We start from the raw sequence: 17852 nt of genomic DNA, 5'->3' as shown, positions 1-17852 counted from the left end.
AAAGTGATGCCAGGTATGCTCCACCGTCTCCCTGTCTCAACACTGTTGCATCCGACGTTGACGACTCTTGGGCAAAATATAACTCAAATTTTTATGACAAATAACGCAGGTCCTTGGCCTAGTACCAGTGTTAGCATAGGATAATTGGTAGTTGATATGGTTCAGTCCAGAAACTTTGTTCTGGGTCGCCCATGGCTCCTGAATTAAGGCAATATGAATCTTGCCCTTGCTGATTTTCTTAATCAGAGCGTGTGTAGCAGTCTCGCTCCGGTGGAGGTTTATCTGGATTACCTCAATCATTGGTCCTCCAGTAAATGGGCATCTTGAGAGTAGGTGATGATCTCATCGTCTTCTCCCTGTTCTTTAGACTGCATTGACTTTCCTGTCACTGCACTGCCTGATGTCATCATTTTAGGTTCGTTGCCTAGTCTAGTCTTCTGACTCTTCCACTCTCTGAACTCTTCTTCCACTCTCTGAACAGCCTGAAATTTCAGGACTAGGTTCTTCTTCTTCTAGGTCCTGTATCCCAAATGCTCCAGCCCAATCTGTAAAGAGAGTGCCATTTTGTAGGTTTTAGAACCTAATGTACGAAATTCTAAAAAAAAATTGCTAGTCGTCAGATATATACTGTCACGAAGTTACTGTATCCTAATTTTGAGAACTTAAGCTCAATCCGTAAAGAAGGAACCATTTTGTATGTTTTAGTACCTAATTGTACGAATTTCAAATTTTAGAGCTCTAGCTTAATCCGTAATGAAAGTACCATTTTGTATGTTTTAATAAATGTACAAATTACAAAAAATATATATCCCAGTCGCCCGATATATACTTTTAAGGTGTTCCTGTTTCCAAAATTTCAGACCTCTAGCCCAATCCATAAAGAACGTACAATTCTGTACGTTTTAGTACCCTTATGTACGAATTTCAAAAAGTTTCTCTAGTAGACCGTTATATACTGTCAATGTTGTGTGACTGAATCCCAATTTTAAGTGCTGTACCTCAAACGGTAAAGAAAGTACTTTTTTTTTACTTTTTAGTACCCTGAGACGAATTAAAAAAAAAAACTTCTAATCACCTTGTACATGCTGCGATGTACCTGTATCCCAAATTTCAGACCTGTACCTCAAACTGTAAATAAAGTATTAAATATAGCACTTAAGTGGGGTTTTCCACTCCTGATACTATTACATCATATTGTATTTATTTATATTTGTCAAGAATGCAATTATTTTTATCTAATTATTTAATTTGATCTCCGTTCACTGTAAAAGGCATAGCTCTAGCTCAATCCGCAAAGAAAGTACGAAATGGTACCAAATGCGGTACTAAACGTACGTTTCTCCCGTTTCCAGAACTTTTTTTTCATATCTTTCCTATCTACTCCTTTTATTGCACAACAATAATCATTTAAGCCAAATTTCGAAGTTGTAGTTCTTCCCGTTCGCCCTATGCAAAGTTCCCCTATTTCGTACTTTGTTGGTACTTTTTGGCACCTAAATGTCCAAAAACTCATTTGGCCTCCCAATTTAGGCTGACATAGTATATCTAAGTACCAAAATTCAAACCTCTAGCTCAATCCGTAAAAAAGGTACCAAGTATTACCTATATTTTAAACACGTACTGATGTGTTTTTGTTTGCGCATACTGTTGCTATGCAAAGTTCCCATATTTCGTACTTTGTTGGTACTTTTTGGCACCTAAATGTCCAAAAACTCATTTGGCCTCCCAATTTAGGCTGACATAGTATACCTAATTACCAAAATTCAAACCTCTAGCTCAATCCGTAAAAAAGGTACCAAGTATTACCTAAATTTTAAACACGTACTGATGTGTTTTTGTTTGCGCATACTGTTGTTAAATAAATTTAAAGTTGCTAAAAACCAGCTTAAAAGATACAATAATTAGTCCTTCATTGTGTTTCACAAAATCTTTGAAAGCGCTTTTAACTGGCTGTTTTTCGTCGCTAATTGAGTTTTCTTATTTGCTGTTTGTGCTTTATTATCAATATTGGGAGCTTATTTGTTCCTTAATTTGCTATTGTACTCTCTTGAATAAACCATTTAAGCATTGTCTTACTCCGGTGTTGCTGTAATACCGTCATTGCTGTCATCGTCGTTGCTGCTCCATGTCTATCCTACATTTTTTAATTTGTAATTTATTTATTTACACCCGCACAACAAGAATATAAAATTCTTATAATTAAAGTGCGGGTAATATCTCCAACAATTATACATAGTGAACACTTAAAACTAAGAATCTATAGCTATATAATACATCACAGATTTTGAATGAATAACTTACTAACGGAAAAAACTAACATTTGTGGCTTTGTAGATTTGAATTTAAAAGAAAAAAAACAAAATTGAATTTATCAATTAAAGAGGAATTAATAGACTTAGTTGATCCGAAAAAAAAAAAATTAAGGTAAGTATAAAAGAATAAAAATAAATATATAAATGAGTCTTAACATTCATCAACTTAATGCAGTAAAATGTTTCCAAAGTCTGGTTCTAAATGTTGCCGAGTTACTGAATAATTGCAGATCGTTAGGAAGTGAATTCCAGAGACGTACAGCGAATATGAACATATGCCATTCAGAAACAAGCCTCCGATACATTTTGGGAATGATTTGTTTACCTCTAGTAGATCTGGCGAAATCAATAAATCCATACAGATATTGTGGTGCCTGCGTGTAGATCAGTTTATGCAGGAAAGTAAGCGATCTTAGGAACAACAAGTGCTGTAAGGGAACGCCATACAGAGATAAAGAGTATTCAGAGATGGAATCGCGCCGTCTCAAGCCAAATACATAACGAGTAACGTTATTACAAAAGGTGTTTAGCTTACGTCTATTTACCGAGTCGCAATTAGCAAACAACTAATGCCAGGAACAAGATAAGTCTTTGCCAAGAGAGACCTAACCCGCAGCGGAGTAACCGACTGAGTGGCCCAGAGAGCACACAATTTTGAATATCCATGACCAACGACAGAGTCGATATGATTACTCCAAGTCAGAGTGCTGTTAATAATAACGCCCAAGTTCTTTGCATGAGGAACGATTTCCAATCTAGAGTCGTTAATGAATATACCGACATCACATGAAAAACGAGACAGCCTGTTTCTGATAACCACACACTTGGACTTTACAGGGTTGAGACTCAGGCCATTGGCTTTCGCCCACGTGCTGATTCTTGACAGATCATGATTAAGCAGACATATGTTTTCAGCAATCTCATCCCTCGAACTGCCGATAAATATTTGTACATATGTACCTCACAATAAAACATTTGACGCGCCAAGTCGTTACTGTACAATAAAATAAGAAAGGACCCAGAATTGATCCCTGAGGAACACCTTTTAAAACAAGGAGAGGTGCCGATAGAGAAGACTTATAACTGACGGACTGAGTGCGGTGTGACAGGTACAACAAAATAAGACGAACGGACGTAGAGGAAAAATTGTAAAGATGTCTCATCTTGTCACATAATAAGGAATGATCCACAGTATCAAATGCCTTAGAATGGTCAAGAAGAACAAGGAAATTTATCTTGTCATTCTCCAAATTGACCCTGATCCTCTCAGTGACCTCTGCCAAGGCAGTTACGCAGCTGTGGTTAGGTCGAAACCCGGACTGTCTCACATATAACAAAGAGTTCTCGTTGACAAAAGACGGCATTTGCAAATACAACAATTTCTCAAAGACCTTTGACAAGTAACAAAGAATCGCAATTGGTCTATATTCCTTGGAATTTTAAGGCAGTGGGATGCCTTTGGCATGTTTCCACGCTAATGGAAAGTAACTCGTGGTCAAAATCCTATTGAAAACATAGGTTACATGAGGAATAAAAAGTGGGAGCAAGAGTCTTAAAAATCTAGGATCAATGCCATCAGATCCGACAGCGTTAGACTCGTAATCAAGGACATCGGTGGGACCAATACAGCTGAAGCCAAAACCGGAGTCGTCATCGAGAGAGGGGGAGATATTGAATCCATAGAAATTGGGATCAACTGGGATCTGTGGGACATTAACAAAGGCATCGTTAAGCCCATTGATGTCCAAGTTTGTTGAACATCTATTAGTATATTTCCCTTACACGTTCTCTTGGAGCCTATTGCAGAAGTAAAGCGTCTGTAATAGTAGTCTTTCTTCGCTATCTTAATCAACTTATTGACGTGGTCTCTTGCTGAGCGAAAGGCATCATGTAACTCAGGCGTTCTGAAACGTCTCCACCTGCGATGCGACATATTCCTCTCGTGAATAGCCGAACAAATATCCCAGAAAAACCAGGGTTTCGATCTGGGCGACACTTCTCTAGTCTTGAGTGGAACCTTAAGTTCCTGTGGTCACGGATATTCCTCTGTAGAAAGTCACTTTGTTCATCGATAGTTTCCATACGAAATATCAGATCCCAGTCGATGAGCACAGTACTCGAAAGCATATGAATAAGTTTCCCTAGTCCTGGTGAGCTCAAATTCATAACATAAAAAGATCAAGTCATGGTTCGAAAGACATGAGGCTGACAGTTGGTCGTATAGGAGGACTTTAGAATTGTCACTAACAAAGTACAGATCGAGAAGCGTGCTGGAGGATGCGGAAAAGTGCGTGGGAATTGTTGAATTGACTGGCAAAAGCCCCAAGGAAGACATTTCAAACGTCAAGCCCGTGTCCTGTAAAACGTTAGAGTTGAAGTCCCCAGCAACCACAATGTCTGAGTAAGCAAGAGAGAGAGGTTCAAGGACAGAGAAAAAATCTCACATATCCGTACGGTTGTTCGGTCTATAAACGCACCCCACTAGGAGCTTGGTATCGGCAGCAGACACCTCAACAAAAACATACTCAATTGGGCCACCTGGGTTAGACTTTATACATAACTGAGTATTCAGGTAGTTTCTCACATACAGAGCGGTGCCGCCCCCACGACGTAATCTAACAGCTCTATGCACGCTATATCCTGAAAGATCAATAAACGCATTAGGTGTTGATTGATTCAGCCACGTCTCCGATACACACACTATATCAATATCAGAGTTCTCAACAATCATCTTGAATTCGTCAAGCTTGTTATTCAGGCTTTGGGCATTAATATGACAGATATTTAATCTCTTATGTTGCCTAGACAATATCCTGATCATATTCGCCGTTATATCTCTAGTATTAGTTGTAGCAGTCATATTTAAAGAAGTAAAAAGATTTAATTAAATCCTCAGCAACTCGGAAGATGATAAATGTTATGGGTGAAAATAAATTAATTTTGATGAATGATAAGATATTATAATAAAAAAAAATGTAAGAAATGCATGGCAAAAGAACTAAATATAGGATAACATAAATGACATGAGATAAGTTGTGGTTTATGAGATGATGTTAGTAGTAGGATTTTGTGTGTGGTTAGTATGACGAAACCCATTTAAAGCATCAGAATTTTCTATGCATACCGGAACGTCGCTGAGATCACGCTTCACATACACTAGTCCTTTGAAAGTATAAGCTGAGTGTAAAAGTTTCTTTCTTTTTAGGGAGAGGGCATCTTGTAAGATTCTATCGTTTGAATTCGAAATGTTTTCATTTATATAGAACTGACAAGTGGAGTCAAATCCAATCAGGTTGAGAGATAAAGTGGTATTGTTTCTCTTCCGAAATTCAGATAGTCCTTTCAAAAGGAAATTTTTGTCATACGGAGACATCAATGTAGCAATAACTACTCCATCCGGTGAATTTCTTTCTTTAGTGTTGTTTCTGTTTCTTAGCCGGTGTATAGATTTGAGTTTTGGAGTCGGAATATTACAGCTTGTGCAGATTTTTATGAAAATGTTGTTTAGGTTTTCATTTTCATTGAAAGGGATTCCATTTTTACGAAGATCTGCAGCAACCGGAGCATTTTCTTGGCGTAAGACTTGCAGTTTGATCTCTTTTAATTCCAGTTTGAGCACATCGATTTCACATACTGCAGTCTCTAGTTTCGTGACTCTATCACTGATATCAGCAATGTCTGCACGTAACTCGCATAATCTTTTGTCCAGTTCATTAAAGATTCGGTTTTCAGATTCTTTTAACAATGATTTCATACGATCTTCGATTCTATCGCTTAGCTTCTCAAAACGGTCATCCAAAATCTGCATCAAGTGGAGAGTCAGAGAGCCTTCGTGTCTTTGTGATGTTACCAACCAATGTGCGGTGTAAAACGCTATCACGGTTTCTCTTGACTGCCTTGGAATCCATGCTGATGCTTTCATTAGGGTCGAGGGGCCGTGCAAAATCGGTTGGATTCGAAGATTGGGATGGCATTGTTGGGGTATTCATCTTCCTTTTTTTTCTCGGTTTAAGTAATGAATACAATGAAGAAAGTTGTTCTTATTGGGATTGAGCAATTCCGTGATAGGTGTTACCAGGTTTGAGTTTTAAATATAAAGACCCAACAACAAACCGAACGATACAAGGTAAACAATACTTTCGCTTTAAGCCACTGTAGAATTTAAATTTAACGGTCAAATTTACTATTGTGACTTCGCAATTTATATTTGACGTTTCGCTTGACACTTCTCTTTTACTCTCACAGTCAGTTCTCTAATGTGTTTTAGCTTCTCACTCGTTGTTCTTGCAATGCTGCTTGTTTGTAATTTCTGCTTTGCTTTTTCTTTTACACAAAAATAAATTGCAAATGTTTGTAACACATAACACTTTCTGTTACTTGAATATGATTATTATTGAACACAGGGTGTACCACTTGTTGCATCTGCCCTTATTTGCATCCTTTTGTGGTTTATGAACAGAGTATGGAGTGCCCCATCAGGAGCTCAAACAAACACGTCTACACGCTACAAGTGATCTTTTATCAACACTATTCTACTCTACTCACCACACCAGATGTTGTTGAACACGCTGAGCTTTTTTGTTATTTGTTTGCTGTCTCGAAAAGCCACTTGTATTCACCTCTGCTACTTAAACCCCACTGGGGATTGAATCTAATAATAATGAGTGCTCAAAGTCGAACTGAAAAATTGATAATGAAACTGAATCCATATTGGCATTGTTTATCGTTATATCATTCGAAGTGCGTGGGGTTAGACGCCCGCACTGTAGACAACTTAGACTTAAGGATAAAGGCCTTCGTTGGTGCTGTCCAAAATGTAAAATTTATGATGCTGAATTTTTCACATTTTTATTGAATACAAAGCAAGAATTTGAAGTCATAAGTGATGAACTTAATATGGTTGTTGAAAAGTTTACGAAATATAAAGAAATGTTCTCTAATGCCGCTTGTCTTGAGAAATATTTACATTCACCATCCGACTCTTTAGGAAAAGAAAAAAAAAAACATTGACTTTAATAATATCGTCTCAACTAAATCTAGAAATTCAGTTCCTTCTATCAAAGTAGTTGAAGCAACTGGAGTCGCCGTAAATAGCGCTTTTACACATTTTCAGTTTCCAACTGCAAACCTCATCCCAAAAGATAAGGATGCAATGAACACAATACCTTCTGAATCCATTATATTCTATTCTCCTGCTACGTCACCTGGGACAATACCATCTACAACTCCTGAAACATCTAACTTTAATGGACAGCTTAAAATATTATTTTACAGAAAAAGACAATTTTTGCTTCGCGTTTCGCTGGTGAAACATCATCTGATGAAATCATATCGTACTTTAAATGGAAACTGAACCGTTGTTCACAAATTTATTTATAAAGTCAACCCAAGAATTACCAGAATGTTAGAGGGCTTAACACCAAATTATCTTCCTTATAGACTTATAGTTTTTTTTGTTATGATATTATAATTTTTACTGAAATTTGTCTCAAATGTTATATTAACAACTCTGAAATTGTATGTTCAAAACACCGAATTTTTCGATATACCCGTAATAGTAAGTCAAAAAAAACTGGAGGAGGAGTTTTGAATTTACTTCTGAAATAATTCACTTACCTAATATTGATAATATTGAATTTTTAGCAGTGAAAATACGTATAAAGAATTCCTTTTTATTTGTTACATGCGCCTACATCCTACCAAATTCTTCTTCTACTATTTATGATAGTCATTTATCTGCTTTGATATCCGTTTTTAAGTTATCTAAACCCTCTGATTTTTTACTTGCATTTGGCGACCTCAATTTCGTGGAATAGACAGATTGACGGCAATGTTCTCATACCTGTTTTTGCTAATGTTGTTATTAGTACTGATAAAATTGAACCTTTGCTTAACTATGGCATGTTTCAAGTGAATCGTATATTCAATTCTCAGAACAAATTATTAGATCTCATTTGCGTTAATCAGCCTCATGATGTTTGCATAAATTCTCGTAATCCTCTAGAGTTACCAGAAGACAAGTTTCACCCAACTATTTATACAAAAATATTTATTTCATCTCTTCATAAACCCAAGAGGCGATTTCAAGTTCGAGTAAGAACTTGAAATCTCTAAAATTCTCCTTTAAACCAGGCTCTGATGGGGTACCCGCTAGTGTACTTACATTTTGCGCTGATCACTTTATATTTCCTTTAACCGAAATTTTCAATAGTCAATCATGTCCTACTTTTGTTCAGTAAAATCGGTTTTTCCTGTATTATTAAATTGTATTATTTATCAGGACGTGTTTAGAATGTTCACTTCAGTGATTCTTTCTAAAAGTCAATTATTGTGAAATCCGGTGTTCCACAGGGCACTCGTCTGTCCAAATCCAATTATATTTAATGTTTCTAAATTTATGTTATTAAAAATTTTCCAATCGCTGTGTGTTCCTTCTGAGCAGTTTTTGTTACAACTTGATCTCGATAACTTTTGTTCGTTATGTAATGTAAATTTAATGGAACTTAATATCTCGAAATGTAAACTGATGTCTTTTGATGGAACGCAACACTTGTCAAAAAGTTATCATCTTAACAACAACATCTTAACGGTGGTGAAATTGACATAGAAGAAACTTTTCTAGATCATGGCATCCTCTTAGATCGTAAATTGAATTGTAGACAACATATTTCTATGATGGTGAATAAATCTTTTAGTTCTCTTGGATTTATGAAAAGAACTTATATATTTCTCTTGTCCGAAGTACACTTGAATATGGATTCGTTATTTGGAATCCGGTTTATACTATTCACAGAAATAAAATTAAGTCAGTACAAAAACAATTTCTACTTTTACCTTCGTAATTGTGGTTGGAATTATTAAACACTTCCTTAATATACGTTTAGATTAAATTTAATAAAGCTCCCTACTCTCAGTAGCCGCAGGAAAATGTTGAACATCACTTTCATCTCAAATGTGTTACACGGGAATTTGAAGTCCGTTTCTGTTGAGCCGGCTTAATATTAACATTCCTCCAAGACCAACGAGAAATTTTCCACTGCTCAATATTCAATATCATCAAAGTGTTTTGAAAATAATGATCCTTTTCGTCGTCTTTGTTTAGATTTTAATAAATATTATCATCTTTTTCATCTTACTGAAAATAGATACTCATTAAAAATTTCTTTTTAATAATTATACTATACTTAAATCCTAGTTAAATATCAATGTTTTTTGTATATATGTATATTTATATTAGTCTGTAAGGATATATCTATAGACTTAAGAACCAAATATATATCTATAGGGCTTAACACCAAATTATCTTCCTTATAGACTTATAGTTTTTTTTGTTATGATATTATAATTTTTACTGAAATTTGTCTCAAATGTTATATTAACAACTCTGAAATTGTATGTTCAAAACACCGAATTTTTCGATATACCCGTAATAGTAAGTCAAAAAAAACTGGAGGAGGAGTTTTGAATTTACTTCTGAAATAATTCACTTACCTAATATTGATAATATTGAATTTTTAGCAGTGAAAATACGTATAAAGAATTCCTTTTTATTTGTTACATGCGCCTACATCCTACCAAATTCTTCTTCTACTATTTATGATAGTCATTTATCTGCTTTGATATCCGTTTTTAAGTTATCTAAACCCTCTGATTTTTTACTTGCATTTGGCGACCTCAATTTCGTGGAATAGACAGATTGACGGCAATGTTCTCATACCTGTTTTTGCTAATGTTGTTATTAGTACTGATAAAATTGAACCTTTGCTTAACTATGGCATGTTTCAAGTGAATCGTATATTCAATTCTCAGAACAAATTATTAGATCTCATTTGCGTTAATCAGCCTCATGATGTTTGCATAAATTCTCGTAATCCTCTAGAGTTACCAGAAGACAAGTTTCACCCAACTATTTATACAAAAATATTTATTTCATCTCTTCATAAACCCAAGAGGCGATTTCAAGTTCGAGTAAGAACTTGAAATCTCTAAAATTCTCCTTTAAACCAGGCTCTGATGGGGTACCCGCTAGTGTACTTACATTTTGCGCTGATCACTTTATATTTCCTTTAACCGAAATTTTCAATAGTCAATCATGTCCTACTTTTGTTCAGTAAAATCGGTGTTTCTCCTGTATTATTAAATTGTATTATTTATCAGGACGTGTTTAGAATGTTCACTTCAGTGATTCTTTCTAAAAGTCAATTATTGTGAAATCCGGTGTTCCACAGGGCACTCGTCTGTCCAAATCCAATTATATTTAATGTTTCTAAATTTATGTTATTAAAAATTTTCCAATCGCTGTGTGTTCCTTCTGAGCAGTTTTTGTTACAACTTGATCTCGATAACTTTTGTTCGTTATGTAATGTAAATTTAATGGAACTTAATATCTCGAAATGTAAACTGATGTCTTTTGATGGAACGCAACACTTGTCAAAAAGTTATCATCTTAACAACAACATCTTAACGGTGGTGAAATTGACATAGAAGAAACTTTTCTAGATCATGGCATCCTCTTAGATCGTAAATTGAATTGTAGACAACATATTTCTATGATGGTGAATAAATCTTTTAGTTCTCTTGGATTTATGAAAAGAACTTATATATTTCTCTTGTCCGAAGTACACTTGAATATGGATTCGTTATTTGGAATCCGGTTTATACTATTCACAGAAATAAAATTAAGTCAGTACAAAAACAATTTCTACTTTTACCTTCGTAATTGTGGTTGGAATTATTAAACACTTCCTTAATATACGTTTAGATTAAATTTAATAAAGCTCCCTACTCTCAGTAGCCGCAGGAAAATGTTGAACATCACTTTCATCTCAAATGTGTTACACGGGAATTTGAAGTCCGTTTCTGTTGAGCCGGCTTAATATTAACATTCCTCCAAGACCAACGAGAAATTTTCCACTGCTCAATATTCAATATCATCAAAGTGTTTTGAAAATAATGATCCTTTTCGTCGTCTTTGTTTAGATTTTAATAAATATTATCATCTTTTTCATCTTACTGAAAATAGATACTCATTAAAAATTTCTTTTTAATAATTATACTATACTTAAATCCTAGTTAAATATCAATGTTTTTTGTATATATGTATATTTATATTAGTCTGTAAGGATATATCTATAGACTTAAGAATTAAAAAAAAAACGTCCTTCTATCCCAATCAATTTGAGAACAAAAAGGCGTACTCTACTTCCAAAGGCCTTTTATTGTTGTCCTATTCTATACTGATCGGCCTTCATATATTATTTTAAATTCCTTTTTGTTATGTTCTCAGTCGTCCTACATGACAGTTTGGTGTTGTTTATATTAGGAGGAGATGGTTGACGCTAAGGCCCAAAAGACCATTTATTTAAATCATTTATTGTCGGGATTTACATATACTGCTGAACAGCAGGACGTGACCCAAATACTTGGATCCTTATATCAACGTTAGATTCGAACTCTAATGACATATTGCGCAAGTCAAGAGTTATATTGGCAACAACACTATCAATGTGCAAATCGAATTACAATTTATCATCCAAAAGTATACCCAAGCACTGAATATTATGGACAAATCCTTTTCCATCCCCATTATATACCAGCATCACGCCTGGAGTATCATTCGTTCCTAAAAAAAGAGCCTTGGTCTTTGCCACATTCACAGACAGGCGATTCGCAGACATCCATGAAGCCAAGGAAGGCAAAGCCAAATCAATCTTCGATTGAAGAACGTTCAAAGAGCGACGGTTACCTACAAACACTATCTGAACATTGTTCGCATATTCAAAAACAAAATAAATAGGAGGGGACCGAGTACAGATCCCTGAGGAACTCCGCTTTTAACAGGCAGCGCAGATGAAGTTATATCACCTATCTGAACAAATTGCTTTCCATCAACAAAATGGGAAAACAAAAGTTTACAAGCGTTTTTACCAAGACCGTAAACTTTGGACAGTTTCTTAATCAAGACGAAGTAATCCACCCGATCGAAGGCCTTATCTAGATCCAAGGAAAGTAAAATACAGATATTGTGACCTGCCACGCAATTCCGAATAAGGTCGATAAAACAACATGGGCGTCCCTCTAGCCTTCCTGAATCCGCATTGGCAATCATGTAAAAGCGAACTGCGGTCAATGTAGGTCACAACATGTTCCATACATTACCAGTGCTGCTCTTTTTCCTCATAGGGAATCTTCCAGCTGTTTGGAAATGTGGAGGTCTGGGTATTTTATTAACCAAAAAAAGGAGAAAATCGGAAATAAATGGGAAAATTATCTTTGATACCCATATTGTCCCAATCCCCTATTGATAACCATCAGTCCCAATCTGTGTGGTGTTCCTTTTTATCACGAAAAGCTTAGCTGCGAGCTACAGGGAGCGTCCACTGGTTGCGGAGCAATTCCATGGCAGCCGGTTGTACAAAGATAGTGGAATGCTCCATTCGGAGTAACTGCAACGGCAGTCGCGGACAATCAGCGGTATCGAGCGGAGAGTCGAAGTGAGAGGTCGATTGGCACCGGCATAAATACTGAGTGCCTATGATGCACGGTATGACAGACGAGTTATTGGCACCTTTAAATAACCAATGGCCATCATGTTCCCGCGGCGATCGTTCCTTTGTACCGGAACGAACTTGACAAGGATCGCCACATCCACATATAGACATGTGGCTACAACAACAACAACACCATTGAAAATAAAACAACCATGACTATATGATTAACCGTTTTTAGTATTTTGATTATAATTTATAAGTAATGTTTACAATATCATTTGCTCTAAATCTTTTAAATATTGTGAAGGGTTTTCTAAAAATACATTTAAGAATTGTAAACCGACAGGAAGCAAATGAACATCTTCCCGAAAATTATATAGCAAAGGCATAGTAATATCCTTAAAACATAGCTTCTTAATATTAAGTAATTCAATCCGAAACTCAATTTTTTTTACCCACCTTCCCTCATCTGACGTGCGCCTACGCAATATTTTTCGAACAAATGTTCTGTTTTCATCCCTGCAAATAAATGCATTAGATAAAAGTTGTAAATTTAAATTGAACTTTAATTAGTAATACCTTATAAGCCCCGCTTTATGGAAAATTACTATCCGTTGCAATTCATTACCCAGTTCAATGGTTTCCAAGCAAATTTTGTCGACTTCTTGTAGCATGTAAGTTATATCACTCGCCGCATTACCTCTACACAAGCTAAGCAGATCAAAAGGTAAGCTCAGTTGAAATTGAAAGTGCAATACGAAATCGATTGGTTTCCATTTTCCTGTGAAAACATAAAGAATTATTTTTAATTTATTTACTGAGTTCATGATGGTTTATTGTAATAAACATGTTATGCATTTAATCATTTTAATAATTGTGAACAACACATCTGTTTGGTATTTTATTGGACAAAAATATTGGGTTGCCCAAAAAGTAATTGCGGATTTTTCATATAGTCGGCGTTGACAAATTTTTTCAACGGCTTGTGACTTTGTAATTGCATTCTTTCTTCTGTCAATTGTCAGCTGTTACTTTTAGCTTGCTTTAGAAAAAAAGTGTAAAATAGGTATATTTGATTAAAGTTCATTCTAAGTCTTATTAAAAATGCATTTACTTTCTTTTAAAAAATCTTTATTTAAAAAAAAAAAAACTTTATTTTATTCGTTTATTTTATAGACTAAATATTAAACAATCCTAGGGCAGCCGGTTGTAAACACCGGATTAACCCGATGAAGTCCTTCATCGGCAAGGGCTGTCGCCTCAGAGGCACATTCCGGAATTCCTTTCCGATCCGTGCCGGGATTGAAAAGAAAACCGAACCCTGGTTCTATTTGGTTTGCCAGAACCGCCTCTATCATCGGTTGGTGTCGGTGAGGTGCATTTCCAATCTTGCTCTGGCATTACGTCACTACGTGAGTATAGTCGCAACGCGCTGTTCGAACATTGACAGCAGTAGGTAACAAGCGTCGTCGTCACCTAATGTGTCCTCTTCGTCGAATTATGTGACCCCTAGGACCTCACCGGTGTGGCAATATACCCAACAGCAACACCCCAGCCCCTATATAGCCGGGCCAGTGCTGGGTATTGCATCATTCTTGCAATTGAATTGCAATAGACTGCGAGGCAAGATCGACGAAATAGTATATTTTATGAATCGGAAGAACATATTGGTTGCAACGATCCAGTACCTATGTTCTGTATTTATGTGAGAACTTCTCACATCGAGAAACTATGAAACAAAAAATTCCATCGGTTCTCAATTTGTGAGTAAAAAATGTTTCACTGGAAATGCTCCTATCTCTAGCATAAATGCTAGTGACAAATCTACGATTTTCGGGTGTGAGTTCCTTACATAGAATCGCTTTAATGTTCGCTCTTCTATGTATATGGTACAAAATGGGAACACCATTTTCATCTTGGATATATCCTTCTCTATCAAGATATAAAAATGCTTCAGGCGGTACAAATCCCGTCTGAAGTGAATTATAAATATAGTCCTCGTTGGCGTAGTACGAAGCCATGATCAAATTATTCTCAGTGCATAGAAAAGATCGCATAATGTGATCTCGTATAATATGTATAATAAAATTATTTATACTATTGTACTTATTTGGGAAATATTATAAAGAATCTTATTCGATACAAATTTTCTATAACTACTAATTTAACCCCTGTAAAGTGAAGTACATACCCTTAGGTATTTCCTCTCAAACGTTCTTATCCTTTCCATGTAAGATGGAGAAATATTATAACATATCTGGCAACCATACGTAAGTATCGGACGTACAATGATCTGATATAATATAATTTGTGATTTGTGCATAAAAAAGCCCTCCTTGCCTTTTCTATTTGATTATGGGTATGAAAACATAAAAAATTATCTAGGTTGATTCCAAGATATTTAACAACCTCCTTGTTCTCTATTATAGTTCCACTGTGAGACCATACAAAAACATTTCTCCAATTCAGTCTAACATCATAATTACATTTTCCAACAGGGGGACGGAATAGAATTGTCTGGCATTTGCCAAAATTTATTACCATTTTCCAGTCTTTGGAGTATTTCTGCACAATGTTAAAATAATCTTAAAGTCTTTCATTGATTTTCTGTAGATTACCGTCCCCATGGTAAAAAACAATGTCATCGGCAAACCCTATTATATTCTCGATGTCCTTCAAGAGATCAAGGATGAAAATGTTAAATAATGTACTTGAATTCATCGTTCCTTGTTGCAAGCCATTTGCAATTGTCTCCGTCCTATTACTTAACATATATATAAGAATAATCATATGCGTTGAAAACCCATAGTAAATGAGTTTAAACATTAAACCTGGTATCCGTATATTATCAAAGCCTTCTCGAAATTCACCGGTGTACAATGATCTATTGAAATTCCTATATACTATTGGGTTGCCCAAAAAGTAATTGCGGATTTTTTAAAAGAAAGTAAATGCATTTTTAATAAAGCTTAGAATGAACTTTAATCAAATATACTTTTTTTACACTTTTTTTCTAAAGCAAGCTAAAAGTAACAGCTGATAACTGACGGAAGAAAAAATGCAATTACAGAGTCACAAGCTGAGAAAAAAATTGTCAACGCCGACTATATGAAAAATCCGCAATTACTTTTTGGGCAACCCAATAGATATGAATAATTGAACTGCATGAATAGTTGAATGTTGGTACTTAAACCCAAACTGTCTATCATGTTTCAGACCAACTCTTTCACAAGTTCTTAAGATTATGAAGCATCCCACTATCCGCAACCTGTGGACATGATGGCCATTGGTTACTTAAAGGCGCCAAAAATCTCGCCTTGTCATATCGAGCATTATTTAAGCAAGAGTCGGTGCTGCCCGGCCACCCTCTGAGACTTTCCATTCGATACTGCTGATTGTCCGCGACTGCAGTTGCAGCTGCCGAAGCACGTCACAATCCGCAACTTGTGGATGCGCCCGGTGCTCTCGGTTGAGCCCCTCGTGATAACTACATATGACCACCACACAGATCAAAGCTCAAGGTTCCAGCCTGTGTTGTGTTCATAGTTATCCCGTGCCGGGAGCGAAATAGGTGTCTAAAGATGTAGTTGAAAATTATTAGTTAATTGGACGGAATCTAATTTTCAACTATAGCTACATATATTAAAGTTTTAAAAAGTTTATAGTTAACGACGAATGTAACATAGATGAGATTATTGCTGAATTGGAAATTGTATTTTCGTCCAGAAATTTGCAAAACACAAACCGAGAAGTTTCCCGCAAGCTTTTTATTTGTGTGTACTCTTGACAATTCAAATACACATGTTTCTCGACCTTTCATGTGAAAAACTTTTGACAGGTGGCCGGTATTTCTGACATCACAAAGTAACGCCAATAATTCAATGGGAAAAAACTCTTCTTTTTGAATTTTGTATGTTTCTATTTCATTTTACATATTCCATGCGAGCTAATTGTTAATGTGAGAATTAAAGAACAGGGGTACAGGAGACCAAGCTGGCCAACAAATGCAGCCTCCGCAATTGTCACGTATACAATGTCCTACGTAAGGAGTGGAGTTGCCCTTCGTGATACATCATTCGGTGCAGTATAGGCCCATCTATCCTGCGCTTTGCGCTAGTGACTCCAACATGGAGTGCATGGGGATAGCAGTCAGGTCCAGTACGGCCAAGATAGAGCTATACAACGTGTATATACCGCCGGATGGTAGTTGTGACCCAGTAATGGCCATGCTTTTGGGCTACTGCCTGGTCATAATCATCTGGTTCTAGGAGACTTTAATGCGCATCACATTTCATGGCATTCTCCCCTAGGTAACGACCTGCGGGGCATAGTTTTGGCAGAACAGATTGAAGGCTCCACGATGAGTGAGGATGTCCCCATTAGAATTACGAGGTGGTGTAGCAGCTCGCCAGACATTTTCATTGGATCCCCTGATCTCCTGAGTGACATTGGTAGCTCTGCCCCAGTTAATGACCAAGCTTACAAGCCCGACATAAGTGGGCTACTGTCTGGCCATAATCGTCTGGTCTTAGGAGACTTTAAGGCGCATAACGGTTCAAGGAATTCTCCCCTAGGTAACGACCAGCAGAGACGATTGTACGATCATGGTATCAGGTCCCACACCCATTGAAGACATCTGTGATAGGTTTAGCGTCTACCTCAACGAACTTGCCTCTTATTTCGCTGCAAGAGATCTGAAGATATCTGCCACCAAATCTTCAGCCGAATAGTTCACTACATACACACATTAGGTGCGTAGGGAGCTGAAAGTGATGGTCGATGGAATGACAATTCCGACCATCAAACGTTCCAGCTCTTATAAACTCTCCTCACATGACACAGCAGTTTGTGCTGACAAAAAAACCTTGTTGACCACGTACAAAGCAATATGTCGGTCTGTGGTAAGTTGTGCAGCGCCAGTGTGGCCCGTGAGCTCTGCGACACGCAGTGAAATAAAATTCAGATCTGTCAGAATGCCACCCTTCGAACTGCAACGGGCTGTATCCTTAGTTCTCACCTAGTAGCCGTTGAGTGCAGCGGACGTGTTTTT

At 36.5% G+C, this 17852-nt stretch overlaps 1 protein-coding gene across 4 annotated transcripts in view; it reads right to left on the bottom strand.

The window, feature by feature from the left end:
- Positions 1 to 11056: 11056 nt before the first annotated feature.
- LOC106091123 (uncharacterized) overlaps positions 11057 to 17852 on the bottom strand; it is an 82855-nt gene continuing 76059 nt past the window's right edge. The window contains exons 8-10 of one of the 4 annotated variants that reach the window (XM_059361870.1): positions 13382 to 13583; positions 13262 to 13321; positions 11057 to 11324 (exon numbers count right to left, since the gene is read on the bottom strand). In XM_059361870.1, the coding sequence (XP_059217853.1) occupies positions 11288 to 11324; positions 13262 to 13321; positions 13382 to 13583 (299 nt within the window). In that variant the 3' untranslated portion in view covers positions 11057 to 11287. Of the gene's footprint in view, positions 11325 to 13019; positions 13322 to 13381; positions 13584 to 17852 lie in introns of those variants that run through there. The other 3 variants (XM_059361871.1, XM_059361869.1, XM_059361868.1) reach the window with 3 other exon arrangements.

Source organism: Stomoxys calcitrans, chromosome 2 (genome assembly GCF_963082655.1).
Source record: "Stomoxys calcitrans chromosome 2, idStoCalc2.1, whole genome shotgun sequence".
Lineage (NCBI taxonomy): Eukaryota > Metazoa > Arthropoda > Insecta > Diptera > Muscidae > Stomoxys > Stomoxys calcitrans.
This window is presented reverse-complemented; position numbering and strand designations above follow the sequence as displayed.